The following is a 17384-nucleotide window of genomic DNA, read 5'->3' on the forward strand; positions in this document are numbered from 1 at the left end:
TCTTGAATGAATAATACCATATTAGCATTAGAAATCCTCTTTGCAATAGGAATAATGCTTTTTAAATTGACACTTATAGGCCTGGAATAGGTCTCAGCCACACCTCTAAATGCAAATTGTTGTTGCCTTTAAAGAGTGTATTTGAAATCATTCATGATTTTGTAATGAAGTCTATTTTTTTATACAGCATGATATTTTTTTATAGTCTGATACGTAGAAGTGGAAAGGATTGAATGAGTTAGAAAGTAGTACATTAGAGTTCATAAAACAAAATCCAGAATGATTTCTTTTGGCTGACAATCTTATATAAACATTTCAGAATTAAGAAATAAATGCTTCAGACTCTAGATGCAAAGCTTGCTCTAAATTTCAGTGCACCTGACTTAATATCTCAGAGTTCTGCAAGCTTTGGGAAACATTTTGGACAGACAACATATGATGAAAGTGAAATTTCAGTGAAAGCATATCACTGCTCATTCTTCAAGTAAAGTGAGGAATGAGTTGCTCAGAGGTATAACGTTCACAATAAAATAGTTCATGTATTTTCTACTCCACTGTGGAAGTTACACCTTGTACCGTCATAGTTATACAAAACACTGTGGATCTTTAACAGAAAAGTTAACTTTTATTAGAGGTCCGTAACATCTCACTGTATATTAATTTACTGGCTTCTTTTAAAAGAATAGCACAGCTTCTATCATGCTTATTACTTCTTAAGAGTGATACCAAGAATGGCGGCTTCTGAATTGAAGACAACCTTGGAGGTACCTTGGTAATTTGGTTACTTGGACGCTAGCTCAATTTGTTTTATTAGGAGCTGAACATAGTGTTTAGAGAGACATGTTCTTTCCGAGTTAGACTACGAAAAAGTGGCCAAGGTTGAAATCATAAGCAACCAAATTTTTGTTTTATCCTGATCCATCTTTTACTTTTTCCTGCTTGTGATGCAATAAACTCCTCTTACTTTTTAGGTAGTTTAGATTGAGATGAAAACTTTGTGTGGACTTTGACTAGACTGCAGAAAAAAGATCTCTTCAATCTTCAAAAGATCTTTTAAAAAGAGCCAGATATTGACTCTAATTAGAGTACTTATCCCTGTTTCTACTTAAGATTTTATGAAAAATGACTATGTGTCTGTTTTCTCAGTGGAAAAATAGCCACAGGAGTATTCATTTCTAAATAATGAATATTTGAGAAGTACAATAGATATGGAACATATCAAAATGACATTTTCTGAGTATAATTCTCTTTCATGGCAAAGTTACACTGCTAATTGTCTAAAAGCATTTTCAAGAGAGAAGTAATGCTGCAGATTGTAGCTTGGTTGGTTAATTCATTTGTGCTTTTGTAGTTTTAAAGTAACAACAAATTTCAAAAAGTGAATACTCTAGAAAATGAATATCTAACAAGGAAAAAAGAAAGAAAAAGGCAAAAAAAAAATGCACTTTATCCAGAATGATAAACTTCTCTGGCTAATCTGTTGAAAGTTTCGTTTTGAGTTTAATCATAAAATGTTGGTGAAATAACTCTTTGCTCTAAGTTGCCTTTTGGATTATAAGTATGAATTTTCCAGTGATGATAACCTGGAGGGGAGGGAGGGGCATGAGGAAGAAACTTAGAACTAAGTTCTCCAGCAAATCTGAATTTAAAACAATGAAAAAAAATATATACATGCTTTGTGTCTAAATTTATTGCAAAAATGTTCTCTGTTAAGGTTGAAGAGATGCTTTTGACAGGAAGCTTAAAATCTCTGCTTCCACAAGCACTGAGAAGAATAATTCGATGCAATAGACTTAGTATTAGTAATACTTCTGGAGCTGCAGAGGGTAAGTAAGTAAACTTAAAAGTGTAAAATTGGCTCCAGTTTAGATTCATGGCTGTTTTTCTTTTTTGTTTCTAAAGGAAGGTAGGAATATTGAAAGCACTGAAATAAAACAGAAGGGAAAGTTGGGTTGCCTTACATTCTTAAGTCATTTGGGCATTTTTGAAATCGCGTTTTAAGCACCTGAGATTGTATTCTTTAATCATAAGGCTACTTTAAAGAAAATATTTCATCCTACCTCTGTAAAGGACATGGACATTGTTTTCAAAACTGCCAAGTATCCCACAGCTCTCCAGTTATGCCAGCCATGTTGTGGATGCAGAAAACATTTGAAAAATCTTTAACCAAAGCTGACTTCTCTTGCATACATATATTATCACATTTATAAGACGACATACTGTGTTCTTCACCGCAACCTTGCTTGACTTGGTGCGTAGCATATACTTTGGGGGAAGAACTAGAGGAATGTAATTGTAGAAGTGGTTTTCTGCTTCATTTATTGCAGAAGTTGAACATTAATAACTCAGTGAGACTGGGAGTTACATGGCAGAGGTTAAGGTAACTGAGTATCTTTCTGATACTCATAGCTGTTTTGCATCTCTCATAGCTGGACTTTTACAAAAACAGAGAATTTTGTGAATACAATAATATAATACAACCAAATCTACTGTGGCAAATAACTGATCAACAGAGCTGCATATAGTAGTGTGACTATAGCATAAGAACATTAAGGGCCGTTCAGTAGAATCAGAGTGAGTCTTGTAGTTATGGTTGTCTTTTCCATCAGTGCTTGTGGATTCTACATGAGTGGCAGGAAATGAGGTTGAGGGGTAATTGAACCAGTAGTATTTTATTCTATATTAAATTGAATATGTTTATTTAACAAAAGCATATTTCTATGTTTAGCAATAAGCTATTTCTGTATTTAGTAACTTTTGTTGGTAATAAAATAAATTTTTGTGCTGAGCACTCCCAGAAGAGCAGTTTGTGGGTGCATTCAGTATGCAAATATGTGCTTACCTCAGTTTAAGCCTTTGCTTTGCTTTCTTCCATCAGGAATAAAACTTTTATCTTTGGGATTCTTGAACAATTTTGGTCAAGAATAAGATATTAAAACAAATACTGATTTTTCCAGGCTTTTAAAATAGGTTATTGTTTTTAACTAAACCATTGACAGACTACTGTGATTTTTAGGAATGTGATAGATTCTACCCAGCCTCTTACTTGCCTCTCTGATATCGAACACAGCAATAATTTTTTAAGCTTGTAAGAATGTGAGAGTTAAGGACTGCTAGTTTATGCTTTTATACACTATAGGTCAGTTGTACTCCAAATTTCCTCTTTGTGCTTCATCAGCTAGTATTTACATGCAGAACAAGTAAAATGACTTTGGTATTACTGACTATTGTTCCTTTTTTTTTTTTTTTTTTTTGCTAAATAACAAATGTGAGCTTTATCATTGATACTCACTGCAAAACTGCTAATGTCTCTAGAAGCTGTTGCATGGAAGTAGTCAATAACCTTTTAATTTAAAGTTGATTCTAAGGTGAAGAAAATAAATAAAACAGGTCTATTCACTTTACTCTCTTAAATTGGAAATAGTTGAAATGAATAAACCTTTGCCTGTCACACTGAAACTCAGTTTTGAACTGTAATTTTGCCTGTTAAAATGCAGCCAAAGTAAATTTCCAAGGGTAACTAAAACTCTGAAAAATGAATAACATAATAACATATCCCAGGAGTTTACTGATGGACTGGCCATGATACATAGCTTGACATTAAATGAAAATGGTGAAAATGAGGTATACAGTAGCTTTTTTTTGACTCTGTGCTAAAATTTGCGCCAAAGCAAAACATTTTCTTATAAAATATTAATATATCAGCTTCTTTATTAAATTTCTGTTTAGCTCCAAGCAGTTGTACTGTTCTATTTTCCTTACAGAAATGTTTATTAAAGGAATTGTACTGTCTTCAGATTCTCGTACTGCCCATGTTTTAGCCAGGAACAGTTTCACATACAGAGTACATCTAGTTGTGATTTTTAAAGATATTTCAAACAGCTGCAGTGCAATTTGATTACATAGCTCTGAATTTAAGATTTACTTCAGTTAACATTTTTATAGAACTATTTACAGAATATCTATGCAGGTATGTTATTGCTTCATAGATAAAGAGTTGTTTTAATAACTAGTCATTCCACCTTTCACATTTTCAGGCTATAAACAGGCAAATGTTGTGATTTTGCACAAATCGCTTGCTGATGACTTTGAAAAGTTTTGCCATGCAAACAAAGGGCCCCTGCCATTGCTGTACAGAAGTAAGCCAGGTGACTGGAAATGCCCTTCTCTAAGTAGTGATTCTGATATCAGGTAAATATGGTGTTCTCAGAGCTCTGAAATGAAGGCTGGTGGTGATTAGAAGAAATCATTGTCCCAGAGAACAGGCTACTCGTGTTGTTGTACATTTTGAACAACTTTCTTTTTTGGGGGAGTTGCACATTTTAATTAAATTTGTGCAAGAGCGTAACAGAACAGAAGCAGTCTGATCATCTTGTTCATGAGAAACTTGTTATCATAATTGTCAGTATTACAATGCAAAAGTGATTTTTTTTGGTAATTTATGAAAATCTTGCTGTCTGAGCCTGCAGAATTAAATAATAGTGTTTTATCTCTTTTATTTAGTAGGAACAGTCATGGGGATATTTGTACTGTCTCTGGGATTTAAGAGACATACTCCTGGAGCAAACACTAAAAGCAGGACTTAGAACAGTTCCCTAGTTTTTGTATTCTTGAGATAAAATACCCATAAGACATTTACCTATAAAACCTAGAAGATACAGACTTCTAACAGGTTCAGTGTGCTAGCTTGTTTTTGTGGAGATGATGTTTTGGGAGAGAGTGTGAATGGAGTGTTTCATTATTACTTGGAAAGAAAAAAGGGATAAAATAGCCTATATCTTGTACTTTGATATTGGATTAATGTCAATTCAAAGAATTTTTGTTGTGCATCTTACCTTCAAAAAGTAAGATAACTTTTCCCCCCCCACTCGCTAGAACTGACTGCCTACAGTACAGGTTATATGAGTATGGAGCTTTTACTGGATCTCTAAAAAGTCTAAAGGAGTATGCTGAACAACTTCAGGACATGGTGACTTTCTATTTAGGCTGCAGCTTCTCCTTTGAAAAAGCACTACAGAATGCTGACATTCCTGTAAGAAACATTGAGCAGAAGTGTAATGTAAGCATGTACAAGGTAAATATATGTGTATATCTATACACACACACACACACAAATTCTTTGTCATAGCCTTGTCTTGAGTATTTATCCACGTTCACATTAGGTGCATATACTTATCACTGAAAACCAGGGCTTTTTTTTCTATACCGTCAGAGTACCTTTCAGAGTGTGCTACTGCCAAATGTGTGAATATATAGGGTAATATGCATAGCATCAGTTCAGTGCTTGTTTCGACTTCCTATGAAACCCTTAGGAAAGCTTAAGCACATCTGCATGCTTTCTTCAGAAAGTCAACAGGCTATTCTTCTAAACAAAGGTTTTTGTTGTTCTCAGTGTTATGATTTGACAATCTTTTGCTGTATTGCTGGTCAAAATGAAAGGACAGTTGTGTCTCATACTGAGACCTTCTATAATGTTATAGACAGATACATAATTGTTTTTAAACTTGATAGAATTAGAAGAATATCACAGTTTACGGCTCTCAAATCAATAAAGAAGTATATACTGTCCGTTTCCTTAGTTGCAGGTATAATAGTGTTTTATAAGAATTTCTTACTAAACATTTCCTGTGTAGCTCTTGATGTCTGTATATCTTGCTTATTTTCAAATGCAACATCAGTATCAGGCATTTTATTCTAAAAAACCATTCTGCTTTATTTCTGAGTAGAAAAGACTTGAGCATCCAAGTCAGTAGGATTATGAGTTCCATAGATCCTTTTCTATAGGCACAGAAGATTGTTTGTGGAACCTCACACTGCTTCTGTAGAAGTAGGTACCATCAGCTACCATCAGTTCCTGACCCTCACGTGTTACAGAGCATCCCAGTTTCTCTGAATTCCAGTACAGAGAATTGATTCAGATCAAATAGATTTGCCACTGTGTTACTTTTTCCCCTCTCCCTGTAGGGATCACAGGGTTGTTTTCTGACAATATTCAGAATATACTGAGCTCACCATGCTGTGTGCATTGAAACCTTAGCACATGCATAGCATTTTATATTTATATTAAGATGATCAAGGATGGATTGTTTGGCTTCTGCACTGTTGAATCTCTCACACACACACTCACCTGTAATGCAAAATGAAAGTTCTTTTTTTTTTTTTTTTTTTTTAAAAAGGATTTAAATGAATGTTAGTTCGCTGCCTTTTCAAATTCAAATATGGCACAATTTTGAAACTTAAAGTATTAATATTCATGTTAAAACCTTGAATTTTCTTTTTTAAACTATCAGACAGCTGTGCCTTGCTACAGTGTTTCTACTTTTTGCTGCAACTTAGTAGTTACAATGAGACCTATTCCTGCAAACAAATTAGAAGCAACTGTACTAGCAACCTCTCAGTTGGAAGAATCCCATGGAGCACCAGTTCATGTGGGTAACCCTGGTCAGTGTTTTTATTTTTTTATTCTGCGTGTGCTTTATTGTGTATTGAATTTGGAGGGGGACAGCAGCAGGGGAAGTGATGGGACTATGACAGCTGCATCAGTAAATTTACTATGTTTTAACCCTTTTTAATGGTTCAAAACATAAATGGAAAAAAAAAAGTAGGTTTTTAATTAACTGAACACAGAATTCTTGGATCAAAGATAGATTCCTGATGTAGCTAGAAGAGTTATATTAGAAGGGTGGTTTTGGTAATTAGTATAACCACATTTTTCAAAAGTGTATGCAATTTCATTTATGCGAATACTTGCTTGTTGTTAAAGATCCCAGTGACAGAGTAATAGTGCTTAACAGCACGGGGAGAAGTATGTGTGGATGCTTTCTATGTCTTCACTTATGACTATGAAAGTAAATACTGCATTATATTTAAAGTACTGAAATAAGATACATTGATCACACCACTTAGGACAGAAAAATGCATATGAAGTTTAGAAATGTGACAGGAATGATTAAAAAACAGCTCAGACAAATACAAGCTTATTCTCTGCAGGGGAAAATTGAAAGAATGATAAAATAGGATGTTGATGTTTAGGCAGGAGGCTATGGAAAGGAGGATAAGGGGAACCTGTGAGATGAAAACAGAAGAGAGAAAGGGTATTTTTTATTGCAGTAACAGAAATTATGTCAAAGAGCAGTTTCATGTGCTGCATGATACACAGAAGTATCACACTGCAGAATATGGAAGGGAATGACACTGGTAACACTACCCCCACTAATACATCTCATCTGAGTGCTTAGATTTGAGAAAAGTAATAATAAGTAATAATTCTGAGTAGAGCAACAAGATGATTAGGAAAATGAGGGTCTTCACTTAAAGTAAATGCTTATATAAATTCTGGAAGAGACAGTTAGTGTCTGAAGAATGTAAAATGAAAGGAAGAGAGCAAGTGCTTAGAATGACCCAGAATACTGTAAGTAAGTGTTTGAATAAAGCAAAAGACAACTCAGTGAAAGCTGGATAAGAGTGAGATATAGGTATTTAACCCACAGAGGTGAAAGGGAGATTCCTTGTCTCTCTAGCTGAAGAATGTATGAAGCTAAAGCAACAGAAAATGTGTCCTAGGAAGAACCCATTTTCCATTGCAGACATTTATTCTTGTTTGCCAGTGTTATGAATACAATTCTGTTGATGGAGAAAATGCAATATCTTGAAAAAGAAAATCATCATACACACTTGGCTTGCATTTTGCAACAACATACAGTGAATACATTTTTACTGCTGTTACGTACAGAAAAGGAAAAAAAAACAAGACAACTTGTGTTCTGGGGATATACGCTGAAAGGCAACAAAACATGCCACTTGAGCAGGGTTTGCTGCTCATTGTCATTAATTGCGGTTTGTGTTCCTCCCTCATTTATAATATTACTGCTTAATTGGAATCTACCATGATCAATCAATGGCAGGTTTGTTGGGAATACAAGATCTTTCCAAACCAGACTATGGAGATCCAGTTCATTTTCACCCCGGTGATATCCCAGTGTTTTGGGCCTGTGGAGTAACAGGAGTAGAAGCAATCATCAACTGCAGTATGTACTATCTTTGGAGACCTTTTTCTAAAGTTATCTTTCAATTTAATTCATTTTGTTTAAAAAGATGTGCACTAAATGAGTTGACTGATTATCAGGCTTGATTTCCATTGGTCTACCCTAGAATTAGCTAGAGACTATTTTCTATTGTGAGATACAGTTCTACCTTAAAGGAAGTTCTTACTGAAATAATATATTTTTTTGTGAGATTATTTTACTAGCAGAAATTTGAATCTCTGGCAGCAGCAAAGCATCCTTTTTGAGCATTATTAAAAACTAGACATTTAAAGGTTTTCATTTTTTGAACTTTTTCCTTTTAAAATATTGTTTTCTATTACACTACCATAAAATAATAAAGGAAGAAACAAAGCAGACAAAAAATCTTTCCATTTCGTTAATAACTAATAAATTAATCAATCTGGAAAAGAGTTTGTAATCATCTCTGTAGACTTTTGAACCCTCAGTTTTTGTTCCAAAAAACTGGAACAAGTGTGACACACTGTATAATGGAAGCTCTGTCCTCTGCAAGAATCTTGCATTTATGCAGTTGTTCATAACAGAAATGAGTGCAAAGAAGAAAAATGTAACTAAACCATAATGACAGTATTGTGTACTGTTCCCAATGACTAATGTGGAATGAAGCCTCATATTTTAGTTCTTACTGAAAAAGCAGCTTAATTGCAGACAGTATAATTGAGAAAACCTTGGAAGTCATCTGGGTTGTCCTGCTGTCCTTGCAGGGTTTGCGACAACCTCGTTCTTTACAGATGTTTATCTAAACCACTTTCAACACTTACTGTAAATATGTTCAGTGACTAGGAGCAGAGGCTTCTTTTTCTTTCTTATGTACAACACATTATTTCCAGTCTTAGCTCCAAGGTGAAAAGCAGACTCTTTCTGTGCTTCCCAGCAGTTTTATTCACCTTCTTTATGCAGCCTGTGTTGCAACCAAGGAAAGAGAAGAGACCTCCGTAGACAATTTGCTAACCTCTAAAGGCTGCTGCCTTTACCTGGGTCAGGCTATAACTTCTGTCAGTTTCTCCATTTTCTAAATTAAAAAGTTCACAATAACAGATTCTAAGAACTTGTTGGACAGCCTGTATTTTGCTATGCTCCCTTCTCAGCTAAGTAGTTAAAATCCTGCCTTGCCACAGGTTCCTGTACTTTAAATAAATCTGCTAGTTTCTCACAAGAAGTACTGCCCACTTGCTGTTAGCTTTGGTGACGTATATGAAACTTCAACATCCATACTCCCCCACCCCCCACACACGGCCGCTGAACTACTAGCCATAGACTAGTAGTCCAAGACTTCCAGATTTTCTATTTGCCCCCGTACTTCTAGTATCAGTATAAAGAAAAAATAAATATTTTCATCATATTGTGTTGTCAGGTCTAAATAAGCTTATTCACCAGATTTTTGATGCTATTGAGATTTCCTTTGCTAAGACCTAGTGGTAAGCTTTTGTCATTAATCCTTGCCAACTACAGTTCACAGCTCTCCTAGCTAGGTAGGCAAGACTCAGTGCAAAGAAGCTATTCCCTATCTTCTTAAGTTGATAAAGGACTACTCCTACACAGCAGGCAGTAATTGACAATTTTGTCATATCCCTGTATTAAAAGAATATTCACGTGTGCAGAGACACAGTATCTCCCAGCAGAGTTCTAGAAACTAGAAAATAAATATATTTTCTGGAAGCTATGCCACTAACACTGCAGATATTTACAGCTTAACTTGTTCTTATGTCAATGCTCTAATTCTTTCACACTGTATTTTGAGTATGTAGAACCCAATTCCCATAGCTGCCAGTTCCTGACTGACTTCATTGGAAGCTACCACTGTTTGGTTTCAAAGCTGCCTCAAACTCATACCTAAAGGAATACTTTGGTAAATCTGATCTCAAACACCTACATGAACTTTTTAAAAGTGAAAATATAATTACAGATGTATAAGTACACAATTCTTTCACCAAGATTATAGACTGCTGCCCTGTGTCTTAGACTGTCACCTGTTTTATGATATAACACTATCAGGCAGATAGTCTGTGTTTTGTTAAAGCAAAGCTTTCCATAACTTTTACCATTCTGATATTTTAATATATTATAACAACAAAGTGTTTAATTGAAGTTTTTTCCACCTGTTTTAGGATTACCATTAGCTTTTACTCATTCTCCTGGCTGTATGTTCATTACTGACCTAAAGAATGACGATATCACAGTCAGGTCCTCAAGAGGAGTCCCACAAGTCCACTGCATTTCTCAAGATCCTTTACATTATAGTATTGTATCAGCAGAAGCAGCACAAAAGATAAAGATGCTAGAAAGCCTAATTGGAATAGATCCAGGTAAAAACAAAAAAAATCTCTTCCTTTGATGGTTGTTATGAGGACAGAATGATCCAGATACGATTTAGATACTCACCAAGCTCAAGAATATGATAAGAATCTAAATGCAATTTTAAGATGCAAGAAATCCTCTGTGGATGGCAGTCCATCAACATAGTTAGCGCTCTTATTTTTCATTACCATATTAAATATCAGAGTTTGGCCAAAACCTTTTAAATATATGGGTAATAGGGCATCAAGTTTTGATAACTGCATACTGCCACTCAAAAGACATGGAAGTGTCAGTGCTTCCAACTGGAGAATCCACAAAAAATAAGAATTGTTACTGAATAAAATTGAGCATATAAACTGAAGGGCACCTCAGCATGCTGACAGCAGCTAAGTAGCTATTCATTCTTGAGTAAATAGTGAATTTCTTTACATTCATGACTACTTTTATAGTTCATGACTACTACACTCCTACTAGTAGTTGCATGTGCCTTTCAAACATCCCTCTCCAATAGTGGAATAACATCAAGCTGTGCTTACATAATTGTTACTGAGGTGTTTCCTGATGGACCAAAGCAACCTGATCACCGTACAAGGTTGAAAAGTAGGGCCGCATGCATGCACAAGAGGGCTGAGAGGGAAATACAGGAATACAGGATTAAAAAGGAAAAAGAACAGTGCAACCATTCATTTTAAAAACACACACACACGCACACCCCCACCCCTTGAATTATTTCCCTTCTATCTTCTAGAGCTTTTAATCTCAGTTTCCCTAGTAGAACACTAGTAGAAAACAGCTTATTCACAGCTCTTCCAAACTCAGGGTTTGGGCTTTGTGTACATATTTGAGTTTATTTTTACTCACAAGGCCTCTCCTCTTCCAACTCGCTGGAGCTCAGCATGGCATAATGCCAGGCTCTGTAGAAATCAAGAGCTAACTTAGAGTTAAATAATGTTTAGTGCTAAAGGAAAGTAGCTACTTTAGGGTAATACTTGATCTCAGTTAATACACTCCACTTCTGAGTCTAACATACCCTGCTTCTGTTACTTAAGTTTTATTCAAAACTTAATGCATCGCCATGTGGCAACAGAAGTATGTACAGACAGTAACTTTCCTCTCTAGTATTAGTTAGGGGTGAGGTTTACAGGCTTCTGACTTTTACACCAACAACTCCTGGAGAAATTAATTGAATCCAGACATTTTGATAGATTTTTTTTCCTGACACTTATGATTGTCTTTCAGAATATGTAAGGTTAGTTACACTAGCGCTGTTGCCTCTGTATTATGTAGGAGGAAGGAAAAAAGGGGAAATTGAAGGTGAAAAAGCAAAGGAGAAAAGGTGAGAAGGATGAATGCATGAGGAGACTAAAAAACAATAGTGAGGACTTGCCCCTTGCAATCAGCCCGTGAATATCAGCACATCATTCATGTGCATATTCATAGTTTTCATGAAAGGTAGCAAGTCTAAAGGGCTGCATGAACTTGAGTTTGAGTGCCAAGGAAGGGAGAGGAAATAGAAAAGGCTGAAACAATGAGATACACAGATACACAGTGTTGTCCCTTTAGGAACTGACCCAAGAGGAAAGTAGTTTGCTAATGTTCACGTATTTCTTGGAAGTCAGATAATGTGGCTCTCTATTATATGAAGTGCAACAAGATCTTCTAGTAGTCACCTAGAGACCACCATCATAATTGAGTGTAGCAAGTCACCTGACAACTTACAATGTCTCTAATCTAACTTCTCTGATTAATCATTTCATTAAGTTGAATTTATTTGGGAATTAGCCCTTCCATTTAGGAATAAAGTTAGAGACAAGACAAGATTGCTCATTTTGAGTCAACACTGAAAATTTTGTAAAATCTGGGAAGCTGTCTAGCTTGAGGAGCTAGACAGAAAACTAAAGGAAGGGAAACAAGAATTCAGTGAGCTCTTAGAAATAAAGATGATTTACACCAATGCTTAGAAATGGTAGCATAGTAATATTCAGTATACAGTTAACTGAAATTCTTAATGTGGAAGCCCAGCTCATTAGCTTTATTACTCATATCCTACCCCTTCCCAGCTTTCCTGAGGAAATGGACCCAATTCCTGGCTTCACCAGGAATTATTATTTCCCCCTACCCACTCACCCACCCATTTTATGTCATTGAAGTATTCAGATTCACACAGAGAAACTTGAAAGCACTGCTCTCTCTAAAAAAAAGTTCCTTTAAAAACACTTTCATAGGAGACAGGGGTGTCGTTCATTTACGCCGCCAGGATGAGCTGCTGAAGTCCTGCCTGTCCATCTCCCATGCTCGATCAGTGCTGGTAACAACTGGATTTCCCACCCACTTCACTCACGAGCCACCTGAAGAGAATGACGGACCCCCAGGAGCCTTTGCTATCGCAGCCATGTTGCAGGCCTTGCAGAAAGATGTTGCCATAGTAACAGATCAGCGAGCCATGAATCTGAACAGGAAGATTATGGAAGAAGCTGTTCAGCTAGGTAAGACGTGCAGCTATGCAAGGAGCAGTTTTTCAGCTCTGTCTTGCTAGTTTGAGCCAATGTTTCCTTTAGTGTAATGTCACTCTAGATTAGCTTATGATTTTTCCAAAGTATGAAAGACAGGGGCTCATCCTTTAAGATATCACCATAATGATGCTAATATATTTTGTTAAAATCCAGCCGATGTCATTTTAGGGCTTGCATATCAGAGTGATTCTGGATGAGCTGTTTGTGATCACCTCTGGATGGCTGTTTTTATTCTGGTAGACAGGTTTGTTTTATCCCACGGTCCCCATTTACCAGTACTAGCCTACAAACTAGCTTAATTTAAAGTAAGCACGCAGGGAGTTTATTGGAAACAGAATAGTAAGTGCTTGACATCTTTACATTAATTATTCTGCCTTAAAAAAAAAAAAAAGGCAGAAAACCCACACTGCTGGACATGCACCAAAAATGATATTTCTTATGCACATTGTGTTTTTGTTTCCTCTAGGAATCCTGAAGAGACCTATCCCTCTACTGAGTTTTCAAAAGGAAAGCACAGATTCAGCTTTGATGTTTTTATGCGAGAATGGGAATCGTGGAAAACCTAAGTATGTTTGCTTGTTTTTAAGAACAGGTAACACCTCTAACTGAGGTTATAATAAAAAGAATAACCATGATCTAAGATGACATAATAGGGTTACAAGCAAATCCTTGAAAATGCAAGATTGGGAATGAATGAAACTGAATTTCAAGTGAATTGCTGGTATTGTGTAGAATTCTATGTTATCCTGAGATTATGAATTTCTAAAATATTTTTTAAAAAAAATCCTTAACTAGTCAAACAAAACCCCCTGATACTTAAGTAGAACTTTTTCTCTGAAACATTTCTAAAAGCTTTGCAGCTGTCATTCCATAACAATATATTTTTGAGTACTATATCTTGTTTTATCAGTATGTAAATCCATGTAAAAACTAGGGCACAGAAAGGTTAAATATCACATCAGAATTAGTGAAAGACCTAGGAAAAGAATTTTGGAGTTTGTTTGCTTTCTGGCTCCAATCTGACAAGTGAGGAAATCTCATCTGATTTTGTAAGTTTCACCAAATGTTTTTAATACTCTGAAAGCGATCGTCCTGCGGTCTGTAGATGGCCAAAGCCCAACTTAAAGAAGTATCCACTCACTTTTCAGTATCACTTTGAATTGTTTGTATGTACATTGTTGAATACACAATGTTGGGCAAAATTTCAGGTTTATATAAGCGTGTGATTAAGGTAAATGCACTAGAGAGTTTTACAAGAAGTTGTACGCACATATCGTTACTTAGCGAGCAACTTACATTTCCTTTAAATGAGCACATTGATCATCTCTCTTAAAAAAAAAAAAAAGAAAGTATTTGCTTTGTCAATTTATTCCATTCTTATTGCTTTTCCAGGTTAACTATAATTTCAGCACAATATTATCGTCAGTTCTCATGCATTGTTTTGAAGAGGCTTTTTATAGCTATGCTTAATTTATTTACAGCTGTTTTCTATTTTGGCTGATTCAACAAGCTAAAATAAGTTCTTTAGAGTACACAACTACTCAAAGTCTCTTAGGTCACTGTAGATACCTCCCACAAAAGCATTAAGTAATTCAGCAGAATTAGTAACCTCTTGTTAGTTAAATTGGACAAATAGAAGCATTCTACATTAAATCTAACATACAGGGACAGAACTGAATACAAGAGTTCCACTTAAAACATAGCACATCTGCAGTACTTCTTTCATAACTAGCAAAATGGTCATAAACTAAAAACAAACAAACCAAAAAAACCCCAAACCAAAAGGCAAACATCAAAAGACTCCCTAACTAGAAACAAATGAACACTTTCTAAGCAATTTACTTTAAGCAGAGATCATATTTACACTAACATAGAGTTAGATTGTTATTAAACTGATTTTTTACTTTGTTTTGTTCAAAAACATTCATGGAGAACAGTGTCCTGAATGAGATATTACTTATTTTAACATGAAACAGAGCAAAGCCAGATAGCCGACCCAAAACTCTGTGGGTTAGGAGGGTTTCAGGAACTTGCCTATTTATTAGTAACAGTTGCAATTTGAAGGAATTGTACTAAAGCTATAAAGAAACTAGATTAACCTTTGAAAATAAACTACTAAGAACTATGTTTAGAAAAAAAAATAAGAAAGAAAAAAAGTGTCCAAATTTTACCTTGGGATCCCAAAGGGTCAGAAAACAAGCTGAACAGGAAAAGCAGTGAACAGCAGACTTTGTTATATAAGACCTGAAACTTTTACGCCTCTCTTTTAACTAATTTTTCACTCTGTCTCTGACCAGATTTGATCACCTGATAGCAATAGAGCGTGCTGGGATGGCTGCTGATGGCAATTATTACAATGCTAGGAAAGTTAATATTAAACACCTAGTGGATCCTATAGACGAACTATTTTTAGCTGCAAAAACCATCCCAGGAGTTAAAACAACAGGTAAGTGTGAGTTTGTGTTATATTTTCAGCAGTAAGACAAACAGGAATTCTTACTGGAAGTGAAATTAAGGAGGAGTCAGGTGCTAAATAACTGCTTTAGGACTACAGCTGCTTGTCTGTGTTGAATTTAAAGAGACAGTTGCTAGAAAAAAGAAATTATAGGTTTCTATGAAAGGGTAGCCAAAGAAAATTGAGATGTTGAATTCAGAGATGTTTTAAGGCCCCAAAAAGCTAGACCAAATATGTATATTGTCTGCATGTAAGTGTACATACAGGTTCTTTCCAAAGTGCAGTTTTGATAGTGACATTAAACTCCTTTCTATATTTTATGTGTGAAAGGCAGCACATAAAGCAAACACTTATTGAATAGGAACATTACAGGTGAAAACCATGTAGTGATTTTTAATGATTGTTAGACCTGTGTTAAAGCAGCAGTCTAGACAGAATCTTAGGTTATATTGCCTTTTAACTGTACATTCCCTTGAGTAGGGATTATATATTCGCATCTAGTATAACAGGCTCTTCTCTAACAAAATATAACTAAAGATATGACACAGATCAAAGAATCCCAGATAGATATAACATCTTTGTTATACAGCATCCTTGTACAATCAAATGCTTTCTGTCATATTGTGTGTCCCAAAACAGAGCTGGGAGCTACACAATATTTGTAACCATTTTAAATTAAATTAGATTTCTGTCACATTAGAACATGTCTGCTGATCCTGCTGTTTTTCTTTTTGTAGTGCTGGGGACCCATTCCAAAATATAACCAAATGCACTGGAACTTTGACTTCTCAGTAATGATGTTTTTCAAATGTTTCCACAGAATTTTGAGAGCTCCTACAGAGAGGATGCTAGTTTGCTTTCAGTATGGTGGACTCTTACTTTAAAGTTGTGTAGCAAAGGAATTCCTTGGTATTTTTGGTATTGTCTCAAAACTTGCAGTGTATTTTATTTAGATTTAATGCTAATTTTGGTCCTGTTCATAAGGAGTAACTTTCAACATCCAAAAAGAGGCAGTGTAGAGGGCACTCGGTTGGCAATCTCAGCAGAGAAGCTAAGGATTGACTGAGTAAGAAGATGATAACCTCCTTTCATGAAGCTGTTCAGCAGCAGTGCCTCATAGCCGTATGTGCTGCTGTTAACATCAATTCCCTAGTCCCTGATTTTAGACTGTTCATACAAGGAGCATGATTCCATTAATAAAAACATCCTAATTTCTCAAATTATCTCTCCAGAGCAGCTTAAAGTATATTACTGATTTGGAGGGGTTTAGAGTGTTTCACATGGTGGGACTCTGAATCTGTTCAGCAGTATTTAGTTTGTTTTAAACAGTGTCTGAATATTCAAATACACTATGAAATGTTATTAATTAAAAATACTAGGATTTTGTAACTATGAGGGAAAGAAGCAGTTGTCCAGAATCGCTGTGCCAGACTGCCATTAGTTTTCTCTAAAGATACATTTGCATAGAAAAAGTTTTAACTTCAAAAGGCAATGAAGGGATCTGCTCTGATCTCCTGTGGAATTTGTGCACATCGATGTTGTACGCTGGATATCTATTTGAATATCCATAGAAAAACAGTATCATTGTTTCTTTCTTCATTACCTAGTTTAAAGGTCTCTTACCTTCGGCTTGCATTCCTATTATTTCTTATCACACTAACTTTTTGTGTGTGACTTTTAATTTGATTATAATTTCTTTGGGTTGGCTATTGGCTTTTTCAATGTATTTATGCAAAGTCTAGCATGACAGAGAAATAATCTGCCCTGTGGCCTTTGCATGTTGTCTCTTATAATGATAATGTATTGCTTCTGATTATGATAACTTTTTTCTAGTAAGGCTGTCTTTGACTCTCTCCGTGTTAAACAGGAATTTGGAGGCATATGCCTTCTTTGAAGTTAAATGTAAATATTGTACAACACCCATATGAGTGGAGTACTTGGATAACTGGATAGAAAAGAAAAGAATATAAAAAGATAAAGTTTTAAGTGTTACAGAGTGTTTATCTAGTGTGCTCACCTGCGAGAAGCACCGTTTTAGTAATTGAACAAAGGAGA

General features: G+C 35.4%; 2 protein-coding genes across 6 annotated transcripts in view; one reads left to right on the top strand and one right to left on the bottom strand.

Moving 5' to 3' along the window:
• DGLUCY (D-glutamate cyclase) overlaps window positions 1–17384 on the top strand; it is a 42568-nt gene that overhangs the window by 15212 nt on the left and 9972 nt on the right. The window contains exons 4-12 of the mRNA XM_062576833.1: window positions 1715–1826; window positions 4038–4191; window positions 4876–5074; window positions 6291–6441; window positions 7905–8027; window positions 10172–10369; window positions 12587–12847; window positions 13341–13440; window positions 15172–15320. Coding sequence (XP_062432817.1) covers window positions 1724–1826; window positions 4038–4191; window positions 4876–5074; window positions 6291–6441; window positions 7905–8027; window positions 10172–10369; window positions 12587–12847; window positions 13341–13440; window positions 15172–15320 — 1438 coding nt within the window. The 5' untranslated portion in view covers window positions 1715–1723. The remainder of the gene's footprint in view (window positions 1–1714; window positions 1827–4037; window positions 4192–4875; window positions 5075–6290; window positions 6442–7904; window positions 8028–10171; window positions 10370–12586; window positions 12848–13340; window positions 13441–15171; window positions 15321–17384) is intronic.
• GPR68 (G protein-coupled receptor 68) overlaps window positions 1–17384 on the bottom strand; it is a 57807-nt gene that overhangs the window by 8212 nt on the left and 32211 nt on the right. The window lies entirely within an intron of this gene.

This window comes from Rhea pennata, chromosome 5 (genome assembly GCF_028389875.1).
Source record: "Rhea pennata isolate bPtePen1 chromosome 5, bPtePen1.pri, whole genome shotgun sequence".
Classification (NCBI taxonomy): Eukaryota; Metazoa; Chordata; class Aves; order Rheiformes; family Rheidae; genus Rhea; species Rhea pennata.